The 25,553-nt window shown below is 32.9% G+C and overlaps 1 protein-coding gene across 6 annotated transcripts in view; it reads left to right on the forward strand.

Moving 5' to 3' along the window:
- The window catches only part of ADK (adenosine kinase), a 521,335-nt gene that overhangs the window by 239,658 nt on the left and 256,124 nt on the right, over window positions 1–25,553 (forward strand). For all 6 annotated transcript variants that reach the window (XM_058698391.1, XM_058698396.1, XM_058698394.1 and 3 more), the window contains 2 exons: window positions 7,854–8,026; window positions 12,512–12,620. In XM_058698391.1, coding sequence (XP_058554374.1) covers window positions 7,854–8,026; window positions 12,512–12,620 — 282 coding nt within the window. The remainder of the gene's footprint in view (window positions 1–7,853; window positions 8,027–12,511; window positions 12,621–25,553) is intronic.

The raw sequence follows: 25,553 nt of genomic DNA on the forward strand, positions 1-25,553 counted from the left end.
TTTTCATTTTGTTGATTGTTTCTTTGCAATGCACAAAATTTTTAGTTTGATGCACTCCCACTTGTTTGTGTTTGATTTTGTTGCTTGTGCTTTAGTTGTGATTTAAAAAAAAAATTACCAAGACCTATGTCAAGGAGGTTTTTTCCTATGTTTTCTTCAGAGTTTCATGATTTCAGGTCATACATTTAAGTGTTTAATCCATTTCAAGTTAATTTTTTGAATCTTGTAAGATAGGGGTCAAGTTTCATTCTTTTTACATGTGAGTATGTATGATACATGATACATACATACATACATGTGAGTATCATATTTTCCCAGTACCATGTATTGAAGACACTTTTTTTCCCTTGAGTGTTTTAGCTTCCTTGTCAAATATTAGTTGGCCATGTATGCTTGGGTTTATTCCTGGGTTCTTGATTCTGTTCCATTGGTCTGTGTCTGTTTTCATGCCAGTACCATGCTATTTTAGTCCATATAACATGAAATCAGAAAATGTGATGCCTCCTGCTTTGACCTTCTTTCTCAGGATATCTTTGGATCATTTGTTCCGTATATATTTTAGGATTGTTTATTTCTGTAGAAAAGGACATTGGAATCTTGATAGGGATTACACTGAATCTATAGATGGCTTTGGTAGTATAGACGTTTTAACAATATTAATTGTCCCAATCCATGAACATAGGATATGTTTCCATTTATTTGTGTCATGTTGATTTCTTTCATGAATGTCTTGTAGTTTTAAGAGTAGAGATCTTTAACCTCCTGGATTAACTTTATTCCTAAGTATCTTATTGTTTATTTGATACTGTTATAAATGGAATTCAGTTTTTTTAAATCTTTTTTAATGTTTATTTATTTTTGAGAGAGACAGAGCATGAGCGGGGGGGCGGGGCAGAGAGAGAGAGAGAGAGAGAGACAGAATATGAAGCAGGCTTCAGGCTCTGAGCTGCCAGCACAGAGCCCAACGCAGGGCTTGAACCCACAGACCGCAAGATCATGACCTGAGCTGAAATTGGTCACCTAACCGACTGAGCCACCCAGGCACCCCTGGAATTCAGTTTTAAAATTCTTTTCCAGGAAATTTGTTGGTTGTTAGTGTATAAAAATTTTACTGATATTCTATCTTGTATCTTGCAACTTTACTGAATTGATTGATTAGTTCCAGCTTTTTTTTCTTTGGTTATTATTTTCTATATGTACAAAATCACATAATTTACAAATAGAGATGATTCTACTTCTTCCTTTCCAAATATGATGCCTTTATTTTTCTTGCCTGACTGCTCTAGCTAGGATTTTCAGTACTGTGTTAAAAGGAGTGGTAAGACTGGGCACTCTTGTGTTGTTCCTGATCATAGAGAAAAGCTTTCAGTCTTTCACTGTTGAGTATATTGTTAGCTTTGGGCTTGTTATATATGGCCTTTATATTGTTGAGATGTTTTTTTATGTTTAATTTTTTAAGTGCTTTTATCATGCACAGATGTTGAATTTTGTCAAATGCTTTTTCTGTGTCTATAAAGATGATCATGATTTGTTTCTTTCATTTTGTTACTATGATGTATCACATTGATTCACTTGTGTATGTTGAACCCTCCTTGCATCTCACTTGATCATGATGAATGATTCTTTAAACGAGGTGCTGAATTTGATTTTTTAGTATTGGTTGAGAATTTTTGCATCTGCATTCATCAGGGATATTGGCCTGCCATTTTTTGTTTTGTTCTGTTTTGGTCTTTTTTTTTCCTAGTAGATTCCTTATTTGGCTTTTGTATCAGGATAATGCTTGCCTCATAAGAATAATTTGGAAGTGTTCCCTCCTCTTCAAAGTTTTGGAAGAGTTTGAGGGGGATTAATGTTAATTTTTACTTAAATCTTTAGTACAATTCATCATTGAAATCATCTGGCCCTGGGCTTTTCTTTATTTAGATAGTTATTGTTACTGATCAGTCTCCTGGTGCCTGGTGGAATTGATTTATTCAGATTTTTTATTTCTTTCCAATTCAGTCTTGGTAGGTTTTATGTTTATAAGAATTTTTTCCATTTCTTTTAGGTTGTCCAGTTGGCATATAATTGTTCATAGTAGCCTTTTATGATTCTTTTTATTTCTGTGGTATCAGTTGTAACGCCCTCTTTTTTGTTTATAATTTTGATGATTTGTGTTCTCTCTTTTTCTCCCCCCTTTGGTTAGTCTGGCTAAGAATTGTGAATTTTCCTTATCTTTTCAAAGAATCAGCTTTAGTGTGGTTAATCTTTTCTATTATTTTCTGTTCTGTATTTCATTTATGTTCGTTCTAATCTGTGTTATTTCCTTCATCTACCTTTGGGATGTTTGTTCTTTTTCTAGTTTCATAAGGTGTAGTATTAGATTGTTTATTTAGGATCTTTCTTATTAATTAATACAAGCAGTTATTAGTATAAACTTACCTGTTAGAATTGCTTTGCTGCATCCCCTAAGTTCTGGTATGTTGTTTTTCCATTTTCATTTGGCTCAAGAAAACATTTTTTTATTCCCCCTTTAATTTCTTCTTGTATCCATTGGATTTTCAAGAGAGTGTCATTTAATTTCCAGATATTCGTGAATTTCCAGATTTCCTCTTGTTATTGATTTCTAGTTTCATGCCATTTTGGTCAAAGAAGATACTTGGTATGATTTCAGTCTTGTTGAATTTGCTAAGACTTGTTTTGTGGTCTAACATATGAACTATCCTAGAAAACACTGTATATACCCTTGAAAAGCATGTGTATTCTGCTGTTTCTTCAATATAATGTTCTATATATGTCTGTTAGATCCATTTGGTCTATGGTTTTATTGTAATCTGCTGCTTCCTTATTGATTCTCTGGATGGTCTATCCATTGTTGAAAGTGGGGTATTAAAATCCCCAACTATTATTGTATTGCTTGTCATTTCTCCATTTAGCTGTTGTTGTTTTTTTTCTCATATATTTAGGTGCTGCAATGTTGGGTCCATAAATATTTACAATTGTTAAAACTTACGGATGGATTGACTACTTTTTTATTATATAATGACTTTCTTTGCCTTTTTTTTTTTTACGATTGCTAGTTTAAAATCTGTTTTGTCTGATATCAGCATAGCTACCCCTGCTTTACCGTTTCCTTGAATGTCTTTTTCCATCCCTTCACTCACTATAGGAAGTGAGTCTCCCATAGTCAGCATCTTAGATGGATCTTTTTTTTTTTTTTTTTTTCAGACATCCTGTGTCCTTAGATTGGAGAATTTAATCTGTTTATGTTTAAAGTACATTAGTATTCCCCTCACCCCTAGTCCACAGTTTCAGTTACCTGTGGTCAACCATATTCTGGAAGCAAATAATCCTCCTCCTGTCATATCATCAAGATATCAACAGTAACATAATTCCATGTGTCACAGTGCCTGTTATTCACCTTACTTAATCTCATGTAGGCATTTTATCATCTTTCATCATCCCAAGAAGAAGAATGAGTAAAATGCAATAATATATTTTGAGAGAGAGATATTCACATAACTATTGCTACAGTATATTGTTATAATTTTTATATTTCATTTTTAGTTACTGTTAATCTCTTGCTGAGTCTAATGTATAAATTAAAGTTTATCATGGATATGTATGTATAGGAAAAATCATAATATATGTAGGGATCAGTACTATCTGCAGTTTTGGGCATCCACCAGGGATCTGGGAACATACACTCTGCAGATAAGGGGAGACTACTATAATTATTTATAGTTAAGGACTTACTGTTGGCATTTTTGTTCATTGTTCCTTGATTGTTTTGTAGATATGTTGTCCCTTATTTCTTACCCTGCTGTCTTTTTTCATGTTTTGATGTCTTTCGGTAACAGTATACTTTTGCTTTTTTATCATGTTATTTTGTGTAGTTGCTACAAGTTTTCCCCTTGTGGTTACAAAGAAGCTTATATAAAATATGTTAAAATTATAATGCCCTATTTTAAGCTGATAACAACTTCACTTCATTAGAATTGCTAAATTGTACACTTCTCCTCCCTGCACACTTAAGGTTATTGCTATCACAATTTACATATCTTTATATTGTGTAAGTAATAACAGATTATTGTGTTTATGGTTATTTTTTACTACATTCATTTTTTTAAACTTAAACTGAAGTTGAAGTTGTAAGTAAATTATGCACCACAATTACCATATTACAGAATCTAACTTTGATGGCATAGCTACCATTTCCAGTGAGTTTTATGCTACCTCCTTATGTTATTATGATGTTAATTAGCATCCTTTCCACTCAATGAACTCCATTTAGCATTTCTTATAAGCTAGGTCTAGTGGTGATGAACTTCCTCAGCTTTTGTTTCTTTGGGGGAAAAGTCTTTATCCCTCCATTTCTGATGCACAGCTTTGCTGGATACAGAAATCTTGGTTAACAGGTTTTTTTTTTCTTTTAATATTTTGGAGGTTTCATCTCATTTTCTCCTGGCCTGCAAAGTTTCTGTTGAGAAATCCACCCATAATCATATGCTTTTTTTCTTGTATATAACTTGTCTCTTTTGCAGCTTTTAAAATTCTTTATTTGTCTTTTGACAACTTAATTATAACTTAATTATAATGTGTCTCAGTATAGCCCTATTTGGATTCAGCCTGTTTGGGTCTTTTTGGGCCTCGTGAATCTGAATATCTATTTCTATATCTAGGGTCAGGAAGTTTTCAGCCATTTATTGCTTGAAGTATACTTTCTGTCCTTTTCCTGTTCTCCTTCTGGAATTCCCATAATTCAAATATTTTTTTTTTCATTGTGTCCCATAAGTTCTGTAAGCTCTCTTCACTCTTTTCCATTCTTTTTTTTTCTTTTTGCTCCTCTGAGTGAATAATTTCAAATGGTCTGTTCTCCAATATTTTTGGTTTTTGTTCCTTTATATTAGTACATTGAAAAGTAATAGTATGTTGAAAGTTATTTGCGTTTTTCCTATGGGGTTATGTTACAATTTGATATTTTCTTTAATTTCTTTGATTCTGTTGTATTCAACTTTATCATTTTTTTCCAAATGAATTTCAAATTCAAATTGAATTACATTTTCAAGAATGTATAATTTTAACATTTCAAAAGGCCACTCTGTGTATAGTGTCACATTCAGAAGAGTCTTTCTTTTGTTTCTATTTCTTTATTCCATTCCCACTCACCCTGATAGAAAACCATTTTCTTTAGTTTATGGTTTGTTCTTCCTGTTTTTCTTTTTCACAAAATAAGCAAACAAAATTATATGTAAATTCTAAAAGAGTATGTGTATATACTAAAAGGATATGCAGTAAAATCTTGGTTTTAGAGCATAATTCATTTTGGAAATATGCTTGTAATCCAAAGCACTTGTATATCAAAGGAAGTTTCCCCATAGGAAATAATGGAAACTCAGATGATTCGTTCCACAACCCCAAAATATTCATATAAAAATGATTACAGTACTGTAATATAATACAAAATGATAAAATACATAACGTAAAAAATAAACAAATTAACTTGCCCTTACTTTTGAAAACCTTCGTGGCTGGTGTGAGGGAGACAAGAGAGAGGAGGGTTATCGTGCAGGATGACTTTCACTATCACTAACAGAATCACTGCTGTCTATTGGCTCAATGGAATCGATTTCTTTTCATGGAACTTTAACAAGGAACCTATCCAATGACACTTGCTTTTGCCTCCTTTTAAGGATTTCATGGAAATGTGACATTGCATTGTTGTTAAACAGATTCATTGCTTGCACTGCTACAGCTTTATTCAGGTGGTTCTTTCCTACAAAATTTTGCAGTTTCCCACATTTTACACATCTCCCTAATCTCATTTGAAGTAAGGGATTCCTCTGCCTTTTTCTCCTCTTCCTCTGTAGATGAGATCTCCTCCATAACCTCTTGCTGTTCTTTGCGATTCAGATCCATCAGTTCGTACTTCTCAATGATTTCCTTCTTAATTTCCACCATAATCATCTCCTTCTTCTTACTGCCTTTCTTTTCAACCTTCTTGTGCATGGGGGCCATTGTATACATTTGCACGGATGTTGACTACAGTACAGTATCAATAGACTCTTGTGATATCCTATATTTAGTGTAACTAGCAATAAGGCAGCAGAGGAAAGCATTCCTAAGCATTCAAAGCATTCCTAAGCTTAGTCTTGTATGGAAAAGCAAAGGACTGTCTGTAGGTGCTTTGAAGTGACAAAAAGAGTGTGAGTTGTGAGCACCTTCCATCGTCCTGAAAGGTCACTGATTTCTGCCACACTCCATGGCCTGAAACTGAGCATCCGAATATGGGAGACAGTCACCCACAATCCCACAGTGAAGGAGAGAGAGAGAGAGAGAGAGAGAAAAGAAAAGAACCATTGGCTCAGTTGTGATCATGTGAGGTTTGGCATCACATACTGTTCATCTTGCAGAACACTCACAGAACAAGTTATTCACAATCCAAGGTTTTCACTGTATATGATTTTAGTTCTCACTGTCTCTTAAAACATACATATACACATACAGACCCACACTTTTGAACTCTGCTCTTTTTTTTTTAATGTTTATTTTCAAGAGAGAGAGAATGTGTGTGAATGGGGGGTGGGGGGAGGGGTAGAGACAGAGAATGACAACCCCAAACAGGCTCTGCATTGTCAGCACAGAGCCTGGCATGGGGCTGGAACTCATGAACCATGAGATTATGACCTGTGTTGAAGTTGGGCACTTAACTGACTGAGCCACCTAGCTGCCCCTGAACTCTGCTCTTTTTTTTTGAAATATTCACAAAATATCCTGGCAGTTACTCCATATAGATGGATTACTCTGCATAGCTTTTCCTTGTTTGGTTATTTTTTAAGTTGCTGTATGGTGTTCCATTGAGAGGATTTATCAGTTTATTTAACCAGTTTTGTATGGATGGGCATTTAGCTTATTTCTCACATCTTGGCATTACAAGTGATGTCTGAAAGAGTACTTATGCGTATGTTGTTTCATATTATACATGCATTTGTTTTATACTTCAAAGATTTGGCAATGTGTAAAATTTTACTGTCTTGACTTTGTACATGGGATTTTTTGTTTATATTGGTGTTAGAAACAAAATAGATGGCAGTGTTAAAATAGATACTGTAAGTATTAGAAAAATCAGGAATTTGAGCTAATTATGAAAGATGACAGTTCATATCAGTGGAAAACATATATTTTAAAAGCAATCCATTGTCATTTTATGGCAAGGAAATTAAAGTTAGAGACTACTGAAACTGAGATACTAGAATTTTTAACACTAGTTTTGAATTTTTAAAACAATTAGACTTAATCATAGTTTAGCTTAATTTATATATGAATTAAGTATGAAAATAATAGTGACCACAGCTAATATATATCTTTTACTATGTACTGGGTAATGTGCTCAACAATGCATAAACTTAAGTTGTTTATTTGTCATGAGGTGTACCTATAATTATTTTTCCATTTATAGGTGAGGAAAATGAGGTAAAGAAATGCTAAGTGACGTGCTCTTACTTAGACAGGTATTAAATAGCAGAAGCAAGATTTGAATCCAGATAGTCTTCATTATAGGGCCTGGGCTTTTAATGACAATGCTACTATACTTCTATTGGGACTCACTATTACTTTTCTATATCAAGTTAGCACTGACCGAAAATCTTTATGACTTTAGATTCTGAGTTCTTAACTACTGTGTTCTATTTTTTCCCTAAAAGTAGTATAAGATATTATGTGGTTGTTACATCACATTTATCATAAGCATTAGTACAGGATTGGAATTCCATTCATAACAGCCACAGCATCTAACAGAGCATCCCTTCTATGCCACCATTCTATGTGTACCATATTTTTGAGCCATTAAAATTATTTATGTTCCTGTTTTTCAGTGGATGATTGAGCAGCCACACAAAGCAGCAACATTTTTTGGATGCATTGGGATAGATAGATTTGGAGAGATCTTGAAGAAGAAAGCTGCTGAAGCCCATGTGGATGCTCATTACTATGAGCAAAATGAGCAAACAACAGGAACTTGTGCTGTGTGCATCACTGGTGACAACAGGTCAGTGTAATTCCAAGGGAAGGTTTGTACTAATTAGATATTTAAACAATAGTAAAATCTGAATTCCAATCTGAATTTGGAATTTAGATCTCATGAAACTTGAATGTTTTAATAACTCTTCTTCCTTGGGGCACCTGGGTGGCTCAGTCGGTTAAGCCTCCAAGTTCAGCTCAGGTCATGATCTTGCGGTTTGTGAGTTTGAGCCCCGCATCGGGTTCTGTGCTGACAGGTCAGAGCCTGGAGCCTGCTTCACTTTTGTCTCCCTCTCTCTCTCTCTGCCCTTCCCCGTCTCACGCTCTGACTCTCTCTCAAAAATAAATAAACATTTAAAAAAAAAACAACTGTTCTTCCTTGTATCATTTTCTTTAAAAAAAAAAAATGATCCTTATTGTACCTGCTTTTGTATTCACGAGGAATATAGAATGAAAAATTTTTTAAGTTTATTTATTTATTTTGAAAGAGAGAGCATGAGCAGGGGAGTGGCAGAGAGGGAGGAGCAGAGAGAGAGTGAACCCCAAGCAGGCCATACACTGCCAGCATAGAGCCTAATGCAGGGCTTGAACCCACAAACTGTGAGATCATGACCTGAGTGGAAGTCAAGAGTCTGAAGCTCAACCCACTGAGCCACCCAGGCACCCCTGGAATGAAATTTTTGAGACCATCAATTTCAGTCTCTAATTTTTATGATTAAGATCAGAAAAGGAAAATAAGGAAAACATTTCATTTAATGTCTTGTAGCTAGTTTCTTGCTGAAACTGGGATGAAAAGAATGAATGATCTTTTCACCATATCCTTAGATTGGAATATTCAGATACATAGACATATAGACACATGTATTTTGCAACATATATAAAATACTCCATTATATCCAGTGTCCTACGAACTAGGTCATCTAAAGCATTTCTGGCAAACAGTCATCTATCCATATCAAACAACTTCAGTCATGGATAACGCACCACTCAGAAAAATCCATTACATTTTTATGCAACTTTTTAGAAAATTCTTCTTTCTATGAACTTGAAATAGATCTCTCAGGAACTTCCCATACATTAGTTGTATTCCTGCCTTTTGCAGCTACACAGAGGCTTTTCTTCAGTATATCCTTGCATTATTACCATATTGCTCATCAGCATCTTTTCTCTCCTTTGCAAGGGAAAAGCAAAATAACTTCTCTAGCTGTTATATTCTTAAAATCAGCAACAATGATCTCTTTTTAAATAATGATTTACTAGAAATTTTACTTTCCTTATACCTAGAAATATTTAGTGTGTCCTCCTACATTCCCTGTCTCCTTTCTTACCCTTCTTTCCCTCCTTTCTTATTTGCTGCTTGTCTTCCTATATTTCCTCCCTTCTCTCTTCTCTTTGCTCCCTTCTTCCACTTTCTTACCTTTGGTTGTTTTCTGTTTGTTTGTTTTGTTTGTTTGTTTGTTGTTTGTGTATTCCTTGATCTTTAGCAAATGTATGTGAAGGACCTGACAGTTTTATGTCCAGTAGTTATTGAATAACTAAAAATATAACTTTTTAAAAACAGGGTCCCAAAGCCATGTTTAAACTTTTCCTATAATTTTATTTTTTGTGTGTAGGAGAACTTGATCATTTTAAGGTTTTAAGAAATAAAACCATTTATTGTTCAAACATTGAAATATACTTATTTATACTTTTTCCCTTTTCAGTTTTCCTAAAGACAACTTTAATATGCAGATACAGTTTTCTCATTAGTGAAAAATAGGTCAGATTTTGCCTTTGATACCACTTGGGGTAGTATAAAATTGCTGAATTGTTTTTGTATGCTAAATTGGTATTTTAAAGAGCAGTTATGATCATATTAGCTCTCCCAGATGTCAAAAGCTTAATTAATATACTAATATTATGGTTATGGTGATCAGTAATGTTCAGATGATGTTAGAAGTGAAAAACTAGGGGGAAACTCTCACTATCAAACTTATTATCAACTAAATTGTAGAACCTAATATGTTTAGATAAACTGTTTTAGATAGGGCTGTTCACTCTTAATATCACTATCCAAAACCCAGGAACCAAAGAATTTGGATAATGCAATATTCTTCTTTATTCATGTTCTCATTCTCCAAACTCTGAACCATAGTCACTTGGATAGTGAGAGTACTTATATTTTAGAGAAATAGTGTAGTTTACTATCAAAGAGTAATTTTATTATCAAAATAGAAGTTAGTAACTGGTACCACAAGTGTTTCCTTTTTATTTTTATGTATAATTATTTCTGTCAAAATTTTGCTAAAGTCATGACTACTAGAATATGTTTTAGGAGTGCCTGGGTGGTTAGTTAAGCAGTCAGTTAAGTGTCCGACTCTTGGCTTCAACTCAGGTAATGATCTCACAGTTTGTGAGATCAAGCCTGGTGTTAGACTCTGCATTGACAGTACAGAACCTGCTTGGGATTCTCTTTCTCCCTCTCTCTCTGCCCCTCCTGCTTATGTGAGTGCATGCTCTCTCCCTGTTGAATAAACTTAAAAAAATAAGTTTATTATTTTAGAGAGAGAGTGAGAGAGAGACAATGCAAGCAGGGAAGAGACAGAGAGAGAGGGAGAGAGAGAGGATACCAAGCAGGCTTCGCATTGTCAGCGCAGAGCCTGACATGGGCTCGAACCCATGAACCGTAAGATCATGACCTGAGCCGAAACCAAGAGTCAGATGCTTAACTGACTGAGCCACCCAGGTGCCTCTAAAATAAAATATTTTTTATAAATTGGGCCTAATTATTCTTAACTTTGTAATATAGTAATATTTGCATATAAATATATTGATTCATACTGTTATTATTTTTAATCATTTAATTGGGCATAAATTTGAATTGTGTATCCTGAAGTAGTCAATTGGCATATGGATGAGTAGAAATATGTTTTGGATGGGAATTAGTTTTTTTTTCCTTAGCAGAAGAACCAACCATTTTATAAAAATCTCAAGTGATGAAATGATATGTATATTTTTTTTAACCATAACTGTTCCCTTGTGAGAGTGAAAAAAATGGCAAGTTATTTTCTAATTCCAGAGTCAGAATGAGGAAGAAAATATTTTTATTGATTTCTATTTAACATAAATAATTATTTTATTAACTGTATTTGTTGTACAATAACCAAAATTACTCTCTGGCACTTGTAGCAAGATTTTAAATGCAGTGTCCTGCTTAGATTCTTCAGCTGCAAAACTGGACCAGTATAGGGAGTTTTCGTCTAGAGAAATTAATTTGAATTTACTCCAATCTTTAAAATGTATTGGTTTGCAAATTAATATGTCATAGTAAATAGGGCCTACATTTATATGTGTGTTTTGTGAAATTAATCCCATACCTGGCTTTTAAAGCATTAGGTTAAACAATGTATATAACATGTTGATAGTTAAAAACTGAAGTTTTTGTATATACGTACATATGTTCATATGTCTTTTTTTGCATAACAACGTAGTTTAATTTCCTAACTGCATTTTAAACCATTAAAATATAGGAAATGGATAATGTTATCATTTCAGTACCAAAGGAAACAAATTCCAGTTTTTCAAAATAGGTGGTATTAAAACAAGGATCAGTATCTCTATTTATCTCAAAGGTAACAGAGAAGTCTCAAAAAGTGCTCAAAACTAATTTTATTTACATTTATAAAATCAATGTGTAGCAATTAAAAAATTAAGAATTATGGGAATGCAAGCTGGTGCAGCCACTCTTGAAAGCAGTATGGAGGTTCCTCAAAAAACTAAAAACAGAACTACCCTACGACCCAGCAATTGCACTACTAGGCATTTGTCCAAGGGATACAGGTGTGCTGTTTCAAAGGGACACATGCACCCCAATGTTTATAGCAGCACTATCTACAATAGCCGAAGTATGGAAAGAGCCCAAATGTCCATCGATGGATGAATGGATAAAGAAGATGTGGTGTGTGTATATATATATATATATATATATATATATATATATATATACACACACACACACACACACACACAATGGAGTATTACTCAGCAATCAAAAACAATGAAATCTTGCCATTTGCAACTACGTGGATGGAGCTGGAAGGTATTATGCTGAGTGAAATTAGGCAGAGAAAGACAAAAATCATATGACTTCACTCATATGAGGACCTTTAAGAGACAAAACAGATGAACATAAGGGAAGGGAAACAAAAATAATATAAAAACGGAGGGGGACAAAACAGAAAGGACTCATAAATATGGAGAACAAACTGAGGGTTACTGGGACGGTTGTGGGAGGGGGGATGAGCTAAATGGATAAGGGGCACTAAGGAATCTACTCCTGAAATCATTGTTGCACTATATGCTAGCTAATTTGGGATGTAAATTAAAAAAAAAAAAAATTAAAAAAAAATTTAAAAAATTAACAATTAAAATGTAAACCAAAATTTGCAAAATGTGTTGTTAATTAATTTTATAGAAGTACATGACAACTTTAACTATCGTATTATAGCCTAATTGCTTTTTGTTGTTGTCTTAGGTCCCTTGTAGCTAATCTTGCTGCTGCCAATTGTTATAAAAAGGAAAAACATCTTGATATGGAGAAAAACTGGACATTGGTACAAAAAGCAAGAGTTTATTATATAGCAGTAAGTATTTACCTAATTCAAATTTCTGGTACATATTTACACTGTTAAGTATAGTTTTTTAGTGGATATACGTTTTTAAATAATTGTCTTTTACTTATCCTGCAAATTATTAGCCCATGTCAATGCATATATCGGAATCATTATTATAAATACAGAATAGAAACATGATCATTCCATGGTAACATTATTTGTATTACTTACATTCAAGTCTACCTCCTTTTGGATACATTATACATAGATGTGTCTTAGGTAAGTATCAAATTCCATATTAAATCAGTTTCTTAAGATCTTTTGAAGTAATTCTAAAAATTTACATTTTATATTTTCAGGCTGCTTGTTGCAAATGATGCATGCATTGTGTGGGAAAATAGTAGTAGTATAAATATTCACTGCAAACAGAGCTTATTTGCCTAAAAAAATCTTAATTGCTGTTTATTCCATAGTAATTACTATGACATGTTTTAATTTAATATTTCAGAAACATTGATCGTGACAAATCTCTTAAATCTGGGAATAAGGGCAGCATGTAATTGGAATTATTAAATATTCTGACATAAAAATAATTGGTTAAGAGTTCATTTCTAAAATAAGATGGTACTAAAATTTCCCTGAATTAATCACCCCATGAATACCTTGTTTTTATTTAATATGAGTTAAATGTGCCTGATCACAAATAAGTAGATACCTACGAGAAATTAGAAGTACCTCATATGCATATAATATATGGTTTTGGTATAACAGCTGCTGCCATTCACTACCTGAGCTGTGAAACAGCTGCAAAGACGTGTAAAAAATTGATTATCCAGTAGTAACATGTTTATTGAAAATATAATTATTTCTTTCAGTCTAGTGTTAATGTCTCCTACAACATGTTTATGTTCACTGCTTTAGGCTTTACAAGGTTATTATTGATTCCTCTATAAGGCAAATCGTACCCCTTTATAATGTCAAGTAAATTCTTACGTTGAGAGGATTATATACAGGATGTTAGCTCTTTTGACAGTATGTGAGAAAACATTTCAAAACTTAAGAAATTTTCCCTCTTCATTATCTTCTATTTTATTTTTCTAAAGGGCCTCATTTTTTTGTTACTATCTTGGGTGCCTGTTTTGTAGTGTGGTTCTTTAAGGGGAATTTATATGCTATTTCAAACCATCATGCATTTGAAAATCTGATTTTCATAGAACACCTGGTTTAAAATTTGGCATTATTTATGTTATTTATATTGGCTATTAAGTATGATAATATATTATGGTGGAAAACTACATTTAGCAAATAATTATAATTCTATTTTGATATATAGCAATTGGACTCCAAATTATGAGTGGAAACACTCAGTCTTAAACAGTTATGTATATTTAACATAGGCCAAGCTTGGATGAATGGAATTTTTATGGTAGTATAGACCCAACTTGCAAACAACTTAGAGTTTTTAATAATTATGTACCATAGTGCATGTAGCCAACTTTGGGCAAATTCAAATTTTTATAATATTAACAATTTATATAAGTCCAAGTTTATATAAAATGTAGAGCGCTCAGTTTGGGTCAAATTAATAAAGAAGATTGAATTATTTTTAAAACTTGTTAAAAATAAACACCCAGAAACAAATACCAAAAATGGATTCCGGTTGATATCTCTGAGCTGTTAGCCCTTAGTTTCTATTTCAGCAATTTTGTAAAAGGAATGCTGTTTTACATTGCCAGGCAAGTTGATAGTTTGCTGAGAGTTTGGCTATTTTAAAATAGTTCTGAAAATATAAGAGTCATAACGGATACCTGGGATGCTGTATATTCTACAACTATTTTGTTTTTTACTGTTTGTTTATAAATGTTTATTTTTAAGAAAGATAGCATGAGTGGGGGAGGAGCAGAAAGAGAAGGGGCACAAAGGATCCAAAGCAGGCTCCACGCTGACAGCAGAGAGCCCGATGTGGGGCTTGAATTCACAAACCGTGAGATCATGACCCAAGCCAAAGTCAGATGCTTGACTGAGCCATCCAGGTGCCCCTGTTTATTTATTTTTGAGGGGGTGGCAGAGAGGGAGACAGAATCCCAAGCCTGCTCCATGCCGCCATTGCAGAGCCCGACACAGGGCTTGAACTCCCAAATGGTGAGATCATGACCTGAGCTGAAACCAAGAGTCAGACACTGAACCTACAGAGCCATCCAGGCGCCCCTCTACAACTATTTATTTTGATATTAACTAAGTACATAATGCTTATTCATTAAAATCTGTGAAATCTCTTCTGAAATGTAATGTTATGTGTACAAAGACATTCTGCATTTCTTTTATTATTTTTTAAATTAATTAATTTTTTAAGTTTCAAGTTATTATTTAAATCCTAGTTAGTTAACATACGATGTAATATTAGTTTCAGGAGTAGAATTTAGTGATTCATCACTTAAATATAACACCTCTGCAGTTCTTTTAATCCTTTAGTTTCCTTCAAGGTCCAGACATCCAGGATAGTCTTTTCCTAGCATATCCTCAAACCACAAGTTTAGATTGAGTAGATACATCTATACTTATTTCAACAAATTAGGTGGGCTCCTCCATATTGGTTCTGTAGGGTCAGCAGTCTTCTCACATTGTCATTATAAATAGCTGAGGTTTAACAAGTTGAAATTCTGGGAACTCTTTCATTTCAGAATTTCTTGGCCTGAGGAAGCAGCTCAGTGTATCTATTCAACGAATTTCCATAATTAAGACATCTATGTGCATTATGTAAAATAAACCAGATCTACATACTCGGCTCTTCTTTCCACTATTCCATAAATAAATAATGCTCATGAGCATTAAGAAAACCCAAAACCTTAATTGTCTTTTTTGTCACATAATTCAGTGAACTTAACAATGCAGAGTTCACATCAGAAACTTCACTGATAAAAGCTAAAATGGAATACGCATATACCAACATTTTCTTTTGGTTTAAGTAAGTGTTTACATCTTTTTTTTTAACCTTCATAGGAAGTGTTCCATTTATGGCATGTAAACTCAATTTTTCCATGTTTAAACCAAATTCCTCAGTTCTTTCCTAGTATGTGATAAGGGATTACAGTTATGGTGACAGTTAATTATATTTTTGAAAATATAAATTCCAGGTGCTGTTCACCTTAACATCATATTCTCTTGCAAGAAATACTTCTTACAATAGCCTTTTTAAGGCTATGATATTTAGGAAAGATTTATGAAAAAAATTAGGAAATTGGAGCTATTCATTTTTCTAAACTATGGATTTCCTTTTTAAAACAATATTAATGTTATGAAAAATGAGAAAATTAGCCCACAGCATTTTATCCTGTTCTTGATTTTTTATATTTATATTTTTATTTTATCTTTGCATTTTTAGTGTTTTAATATTTGCATTCTATTCTATAGCCATAATACTTACAGTCTTGTTTCTATATTTAAATGAGTTAAATGCTCAACCACCACCAAGTATTTTACTCCATCCTCCTATTTCTTTATTGTTTATTTTGATATCCCTCATTTGGCTGCATTTTGTCATTTTTATCCCAAGGAAGGACTCAGAGCTTCGCTCTCTCCTTGAGATTTTATTTACTTCTTACTGCTTTATATAAAAATGACAACTTATTTGGTGTAATACAAAGTACTTCTTTGTAGATATTGCTTTATTTCCTAGCACTTTCTATGGGAAACCTGAGTCCAGGTTGGTTTTTATTTCTGTTCTTTATTATTTCCTTATTTTTGCTTACTTTAGATTTAATTTGCTCCTCTTCTACTCTTCATCCTTCATCCTCACCCCCCATTCGTACTCCATCTTTGCTTTCTTTCTCAAGGTGGAAGCATAATTTATTGATTTGAGACTTTTTGCTTTAGACCTTTAGTGCTATAAAATTTCTCTGTGAGTATTGATTTGGCTGCCTCCCACAAATTTTGATATGTCATGTTTTCATTTTCATTCAGCTTGTAAAACTTTCTACTTTCTCTTTTACTTTCTTCCTTGACTTGAATTATTTAGAAGCATATTGTTTATTTTCTAAATATGGATATTTCCCAGAGATCTTCCTTTTACTACTATTATGGATTTGTATATTCCTCTTTGCATTTCTATCAGATTTTTCTTCAATGTGTTTGAAGCTCTGTTATTAGGTCCATAAGGATGTAGGGTTAATTATATAACCCACTTATCATTTGAAACATTTAATCCTGGTATTATACTTTGTCCCCACTAATTATTCTGTCTGATACTCTGATATTAATATAGGCAATTCAACTTTTTTTTTACTATTAATATCTTGGTATATCTTTTTCTACCCTTTTGCTAATAATCTATTTTGTGTCTTTATTTTTTAAGTGCATCTTTTGCGGTGCCTGGGTGGCTCAATTGGTTAAATGCCCGGCTCTTCATCTTGGTTCAGGTTATGATCTCACAGTTCCTGAGTTCAAGCCCCATGTCGAATTCTCTTTCCCTCTCTCTCTACCCCTCCCCTGCTCACACCCTCTCTTACTCTCTCTCAAAATAAATAAATAAACTTAAAAAAAATAAAGTGCATCTCTTGTAGACAAGATTTTGTTGGATCCTATTTTTTTATCCAGCCTAAAAATGTCTGTCTTTTAATTGGGATGTTTATACCATTCCCATGTAATATGATTATTGGTATGATTAGATTTAAGTTCATCATCTTGGTGGTTGTCTTCTGTTTGTCTACTTTGTCCTTCATTCCATTTTTATTCTGTCCTGCTTTCTTTTAGGTTAATCCAGTATTTTTATTTCCATCATTGGGTTAATATCTCTTACTCTTTATTTATTTATTTTTTATTTTAGTGACTGCATTAGGGCTGATAGTATACATCTTCAACTCATTACTATCTGTGTTCATTTTTTTTTTTTTTTAATTAAGTAAGCTTTGTGTCCAGTGTGGGGCTTGCACTCACGACACTGGGATCAAGAGTCAAATGCTCTCCTGACTGAGCCGTGTCTTCCTTCAAATAATACTATATCCTGTCACATATAGTATAAAAACCTTACAATAGTAGACTTCAGTTTCACCTCTCCAAATCTTTATGTTATCACTGTCATGCATTTTCCTTTTTTAATATTTTAATTGTTTTTTTAACATAGCTTTACTAATATATAATTGACATACCATGAACAAATTTTATTTTTATTCATGTTATAAACAGTGTAACATTATTTTTGTTTAAATTGTCAAATATCTTTTAAAGAGATTTCAATAATTTAAAAAACCTATTTATTCATTTAATTACCACTTCCAGTTCTCTTTATTCTTTTGCTTAGAATTAGATTTCCATCTGGTATAATTTTCCTTCTGCCTAAAGAACATTTTTAGCATTTCGTATATTTGGGTCTGTTGGTGATGAATGTTTTCAGTTTTTGTATGTTTGAAAACTTCTTTTTTTCACCTTTATTTTTAAAAGAGATTTTTGCCAATTCTACTTTGACAGTTTTTTTGTCTTTCAGTACTTGAAAAAATGTTGCTTTACTATCTTCCCTCTGAATTGTTTTTTTTAATAAGAAATCTGACATCCATACCTTTGTTCCTTTGGATGTAACATTCCACATACCCACAACCTTGGCTGCTGTTAAGATATTTTATTTATTACTGGGTTTGATCAGCTTGATTATATTGTGCCTTAGTGTATTCTTTTTTATATTTCTTGTGCATGGGGTTTGTTTAACTTCTTGCAGCTGTGGATTTATAATTTTTATTATTTTTGGAATGTTTTCAGCCATTATTTTAAATATATTTTCTGCCCAGCTGCCTTCACCTTTGGGTCTCAAATTACCCATGAAGTTGTCTCCGTAGCTCAGTGATGCGACCCTTTTCGTTTTTTTGGATACTTTTTTTTCACTGTGTGTTTCACTTTGGATTGTTTCTTTTGCTATGCCTTCTAGTTCACTAATATTATCTCCTATATCTGAATTGTCATTAATCCCATCCAGAGTATTTTTCATCTTATTTGTTGTTTTCATATCTAGAAGATTGAATTGAGTCTTTTATCTCTTCTTCGTCTCTACTTTGGACACATAAAATACAGTTAAAAGAACTATTTTGATATCTTTCTCTATTAGTCTTTACATCTTTGTCAATTCTGGGATAGTTTTGAGTGGTTAGTTATCCTCCTTATTAAGAATTGTGTTTTCCTTTCTCTTTATGTGTTTAGTTATCATTAGTTTTCATTGGTAAATTTTATTGAGGTTTATTCTGGGATGCAGTTATGTTACTTGGAGCAAATTCAATATATTTGGGTCTTGCTTTTATGATTTGTTAGGTGAGTCCGGAGTAGTACTCTTTTAATGGCAATGGTTTCTTAACCAGGGACAATTTTCCCCCTTCGGGACATTTGGTAAAATTTGGACATATTTATTATTGTGATGAGTGAATGTTCCTACTAGTAAATATAAGACAGGAATGTTGCCAAGCATCCTGTACTGTATGAGACAGCACTCCACAATAAAGGATTATCCATTTCTAAATATCAGTACAGCCAAGGTTAAGAGACCCTGGTCTAAAGCTAAACATTCCCTACTACTGAAGTGAGACCTTCCTGTGCTCTATGCAGTGCCACATTAATTATGTTGTAGATGGTGGAAACAGGCACTATTCCCAGAATTATGTGTGCCCCAAGTACTGTTTCCTCTAATCCTTTTCCCTCTAATTCTTTTGAATGACTCATTCCCAGGCTCTGATCTGATGAATGTTGATAGAGGAATCCGCTGTAGGTTTCCAGTATTCTCCGTCAAGTTTTCTCTTCTCTGCTATTCTTGCCTCTGAACTCTAACTACCCAGTTCTTCCCACCCTCCACTCTATCTCCTTAACTCCCTGGGCTCTCTGTCCTTTCCAGTTTCTGCTTATTGTGCTGTAGCCTGGGAACTCTCTCAAGGCAGTAAGCCCATTCTGTGTTAGGGCTTGCCTAGATTGTTTTGCAACTCTCAAAGATCACTGTTTTTCATCCTTGATGTTCATGGTCTTAAAAACTATTGTTGAATGCATCATGTTTGTTTTGGTTGTTGTTTCATGCTTGAGGATATATCCAGTTCCTGTTTCTCCACTGTCTTCTGCCTTGCATTTTTTTTTTAGAAAGGAAGTCATTCTTACCATTGTTTCTCCTTATCTATCTTTTTTCCTCTAACTGCTTTTAAGATTTTCTCTCTATCACTGGTTTAAGCAATTTTATTATGATGTACCTTGGTATAGTTTTCTTTATGTTTCTTGTGAAGTGGTTTGTTCAATTTAGAAAACTTTCTGTAAATATTTTCTCTTCCCACCTCCATCCACTTTTGGAAAGTCCATTTAATATTAAGCCACTTGAAATGTCCCTTACCTTAGTGATACTCATTTCATTTTTTCTCTCTATTCTTCATTTTATATAATTACTATTGCTATGTCTTAAAATCATTTCTGTTACAATATACCATGAATCACATCCAGTGCATTTTTTATCTCAGACATGATAGTTTTCATCCCTGGAAGTTTGATTTGGACCTTCTTCACTCCTGCCATGAGTACATTACATACTCATGTTGCCATCTGTCATTTTTAACTTAGGTAATGTAGTTATAACAACTGTTTTAAAATCCTTGTCTATTGGGGTGCCTGGGTGGCTCAGTTGGTTGAGCGTCTGACTCTTGATTTAGGTTCATGTCATGATCTCACTGTTTGTGGGTTCAAGCCCTGTGTGGGAATTTCTCTTCCTTTCTCTCTGCCTGTCCTCTGCTCGTGTTCTATCTCTCTCAAAATCAATAAATAAACATTAAAAAAAAAAAAACTGCGGAGCACCTGAATGACTCTGTTGGTTGAGCATCCAACTTCAGCTCAGGTCATGATCTCATGGTTCATGAGTTCGATCCCCGTGTTGGGCTCTCTGCTGACAGTTCAGAGCATGGAGTTTGCTTCAGATTCTGTGTCTCTGTCTCTCTTTGCCCCTCCCCTGCTTGTGCTCTCTCTCTCTCTCTCTCTCTCTCTCTCTCTCTCTCTCTCTCAAAAATGAACATTAAAAAAATATTCTTTATTAATTTTATTGCATGTGGTTTTTTTTTTTCTGGTTCTTACTTTGGCATTGGGTTGTTTCCTTATGCACATGGGAAAGCCCTACAGATCTCCAGAGTTCTCATTTCATACCTATTCCTTCTAGCAGCTCTGGTCTGTTCAGTATCCGTCCTTGCATTTGCTGGCCACCTTGGCCTCCCCAAATGGAGATGAATGACTCTCCATAAGGCTCTCTCTGTCTGAATTGCAGTTTGGAAACTCTCTTCAGGGAGTAAGTTTGAACAATTGTAGAAGTCACGTGATTTTTGTCCCCTTTTTGATTATTACTCAGTGTTTAAAAATTGTTTCATATGTTTTTTTTTAACCATTTTTATAATTGTTTAAGATAGGAGTATAAATCTGTTCCCCCATTTCTCCATCTTGGTTGGAAGCTGCAATTCCCAGGCTGATTTTTCTTTTACCTTTTTTTAGATGACTCTTTTTTTCTATAAGAAGCCCTAACTTTCTCTTTGAATTCGAACTTGTTAATAACTTAACCAGGATTTATCTCTGTGTCCATTGTTATATACTGACTTTGGTGGAACATGTTATTTATTTCAAACTGCAGATTTAGTTCTCAGTTAACCCATTAATTTTTTTCTTTCCCTGTCTCCTAATTTCATTTTTCCTTCCTTGAACTATTTGAAAGCCAGAATGACAAAGCCATCATTATAAGGAGTAATCAAGTAACAGCAAAAATTTCAAGTTTTGCTGAGAAATAAGTTTTAAATTGGGTTTGAGGTTGATTCAGCCTAATAAGCTTCTCAGACTATTATTCTAGATTCTATAAAATTCTTCAGTTATCATTTTATCAATTAAAAATAATTTTTAAAGTTCTCAGCTAATAAAATAAAGCTGTTCAACTGTGTATAATTACTAATGTTGTAGTAATTTTTTCTATTTTCAGTCAGCCCTTTATAGTGTTTTAAACTATATTGTTAATACAGTGTGATTTTGCATAGAAATCATGCATTATTTCTAATAACATTTTTTTTTTTTTGAAGAAAGGTTCCAAGTTTCAGATACTAATCAGCTTGCAAATTTAGGCTTATCATGGGAAAACTTTTTAATTCAGAGATTAACAGATATTTAAGAAATAGGTTTAACAAAAGGTTTCAGTACCTTTTCTAACTTACTCTATATAAATTTAGCTAGATGTGTGCCCCTTTTTACTGACTGAAAATTAAGCACTTTAAATGAAAGAATAGTGAATCATACTTTCTCAATCATTAAGAATATAGAACTTGTAGTTTCAATTTTCTTTTGGCAACTATGTTTATTTCCTTCTTTCTGTGATTTTTCCACTTCCCATGGCTGATTAGAGATCTTTCTTTTTTCCTCTTTATGTTTATTTTATAACTGTCTTGACCACTTGTATCTCTTTTCAGCCTAGAATCATACCATTTTGGGAAACAGGGTTTTTGTGAGAGTAGGGTGTTAAAAGGACGTGTTACTAATGTTTGCTTCTGGAATAAAAGGAGGTCTGATTAGAGATGAGTGGAAGAATCCTGGTTTGGAGAAGTGTACAACCATGGAAGAAAGAGAGTTCATATTTGGAAAGAAATAGGAGTATTTGTATATAAAATACAAATAATAATCAGTAACAGTTATTTGGGTGTTATATCTCTCATTTTGTTTGGCCTGATTCAATTTTTTACTAAAATTTTTAGTGATGCCATGAGTAATAATTTATCTTAGTGGAACTGTAATTTAGACTCAGTTACAAAATAAATATCTTTGTCAGTTACTTGAAAGCAATAACTAATGTTCTTAAAATGAGTTACTGTGATAATTTGTAAAAAATCTAGTCGAAGAGATCATATATTTACAATTTTTCGTATTAGAAGTATTTCTATGAATGTTGGTTGACAAATTAGAATGAATGTATAATAAAACATAATTGTTATTTTTTTAAGATTTTGTTATCCTTTGGTAATATTTACCAAAAGATATGCTTACAAGTCAAAATTGGTTGAAATTTTAAAATTTATTTTGATTATGCTCAAAATGTAGTATGGATCATCTGATATTCATAGCTCTGTTGTGAAAAGATTTGAAAAAAGTTCTAGTGAAAGTGAATGAATTTTTCTTATAATGGTAACCTAATAGAAACTGGAGTAATGTAAAAAGAAATGAAAGATAACTATTACTTTAAATATATGTTTGAGATTTATACCCTCCCAACCCCCCCCCAAAAAAAATCTGGACAGTTGAAGATAGAAAAGTTTTACTAACTTATGGACAGTAACTTAAACTCATTGCCTTAAATCTTACTATACCATGGAAAAAGGCTTTGTAATGTTATCTTTTGAAAGTTGTACTGTTATAATGAATATATTTTGGCAGAGTAAGTAAACTAATGGAATTAAAAAAAAATTGAAGCTATTTTGTAAATGACAACTGATTTAATAAGTCACAATTCTTAACGAAACACTTAGAATTTAAAACACTTTTTTGGAATTTATTAATCTTTACAATATTCCCCTGAGATTATTACATAAGAAGATAGGATGGTTGAACTACCATAGACTTTTCATTTTATCTGTGTTCTAAATGCAGTTTTTCAACTCTTATGTATTGGAATTCTCATTATATTGGTCAAGTCAGTGATCATCATTTGGATTTGTTCCTGTATTTTTAACCATCCTGTTCTGTACTTCTTCATTAACTTCATTAGAGGTTACTATGAATTGTTAAGTCTTTATTTGAAAACAGCTTTGCAGGTAACCTAAAGTATTATATTTATAAATTCAAAAATAAAGCAAAGAAATATGTGGAGGTTTATTTTCCCTCTTTTAAGCATTTCATGTTTGTGTATAATTCCCTGACATTTAGTATACCCAAATCTTTATCATAACGTGGTTTAAAATTTTATGTGCCAAATTGTATACTTTCAAGTAAAGTCCAAAACTGTGTGGTAAATAAACACATTTTTCTTTAGCTCAGATATAGTGTAGAGAGATGCAAGAAAAAGACTTATGTTGCTTCTTAGGTGTTAGCATTAGAATTTAGTTTTTAACTTTATAAAGAATTCTTCATATATCTATTACTGTTCAGGGAGCTGCCCAAATGATTAATGTTTTTACTTCTTCCTTAATAGGGATAGTCTTTGATTCTTGGTAGAAAATTTTTCAAATGAGAGTGTGATTATAGAAATTCTATTTGTATTCATTTCTGATTTCTCTAGAATTTTTTTGAGGGGGCATGTTAAATGCTAAAAACAGTATGAGATTTTTAGACTAATGCTTTGTGATTTTTATAGATAACTATATTCTCCAAGTTGTATGATTTACTCTTTTATTCCTGTTATTTTTGTCAAGTCTTATTTTGGCAAGTTATCAAATGTAAAACTCAAGGAAAGGGAATCTATAGGATATTAAACTAAGATTATTTTGGGGGCTTCTGAGTGGCTCAATCAGTTAAGCATCTGACTCTTGTTTTTGGCTCAAGTCATGATCCTGTGGTTAGTGAGTTTGAGCCCTTCATCAGGCTCCATGCTGCACACCTGTGCAGAGCCTGCTTGGGATTCTCTGTCTCTCTGCCCCTCCCCCACACTTGCTCCCCACTCCCCAAAATAAATAAACTTAAAAAAAATTAAAATAAGATTAATTTTAGTGAAGTAGAATAATCTTTTCACTTTGTAGAACTAAGATAGTATTGGTTAAAGAAGTTTTGACCTCTAAAGATAAATATTAGACATTTTTGTGTTTTGGACTTGTGGTGTTATAATGAAGCCCTGGAGTTTTATGTGAAGTTGGAAACCACACTATGTGCTAATTGCCTTAGAATGGTAAGAAAATAAACATGTGTATAGCACTTAGTTGTTAAGACAGTAGGCCCTTACACAGAGCCCCAAATGAATTAACAAACCATCTACTGAAATGTTTCCACTTCCATTTACTTTATTTATATATTTCAGACCAGTCAGCAATTGCTTGGGAAGATGGAATATTTACTAAATCTCTTTAATAAACATGATTAAGAGAGGGAAAATTTATAGACATTATGATGGCAGTGTACATTTTTATGTGTTGTCATACCATTGGAATTGTGTATAACCTGGACATAAACAGTCTAGTATCTGTATGTATAAGTGTAAATGTTTTTCAACATACTTTCTGTACACATAGAGACTTTATAGCTTATATGACTTAACCCATATGTTCTGTTGTCACTATTCTAGATAAATAAAATTGGCTTTAATCTTTTTATAATAACTTTATGAGATATTTATATACCATAAAGTTCATCTGTTTAAAATGTACAATCCGATGATTGTTAGTATATTTACAGAATTCTGCAGCCATCACCATAATCTAATTTTAGAGCATTCACATCACCACAGAAAGAAAGAAACTTTGTACCCATTAACAGTTATTCTCCATGGCCCTTGGATTCTGTCTTATTTCTACATCTGTCATAATAATTTCAATGATATTCAGGTATTATGATTATAAATGATACAGTTGTTCCTAATTAGACAAATAATTTAGGTCTTTGTTTTTTGATATATGTAATGGAAGTCATAATAAGTCTATTTTGATTTCTTGCTGCTACCTATTTCTCTTTTGCAGACACTTTAAAGAGGGTCTTTCAAGCTTTTGTTCTTACTTATTTGTTCCAGATACAATATAACTATGTTTTGGGGTCAGTTCTTTAAAATACCAATTTTTTGTTTGAGTGGATGACATATAGTAGATGAAGTTTTTTAAAAACTTAAAAATGTGGTAAAGTGGGATGAAAAAGAAAAAAACAGTTTTCTTCCTTCCAGTATTTATTCAGGAAGGCAAGTTCATATATAAATTTATATTGCTGTTACTCAAGTTCAGACCATACAGGTTTTACAGCTCTTTAATATGGCTCATTTTACTCTAACATCTTGTGTCCATCATGTATTTTCTCTCTACCCCTTGG

This window comes from Neofelis nebulosa, chromosome 13 (assembly GCF_028018385.1).
Source record: "Neofelis nebulosa isolate mNeoNeb1 chromosome 13, mNeoNeb1.pri, whole genome shotgun sequence".
NCBI lineage: Eukaryota > Metazoa > Chordata > Mammalia > Carnivora > Felidae > Neofelis > Neofelis nebulosa.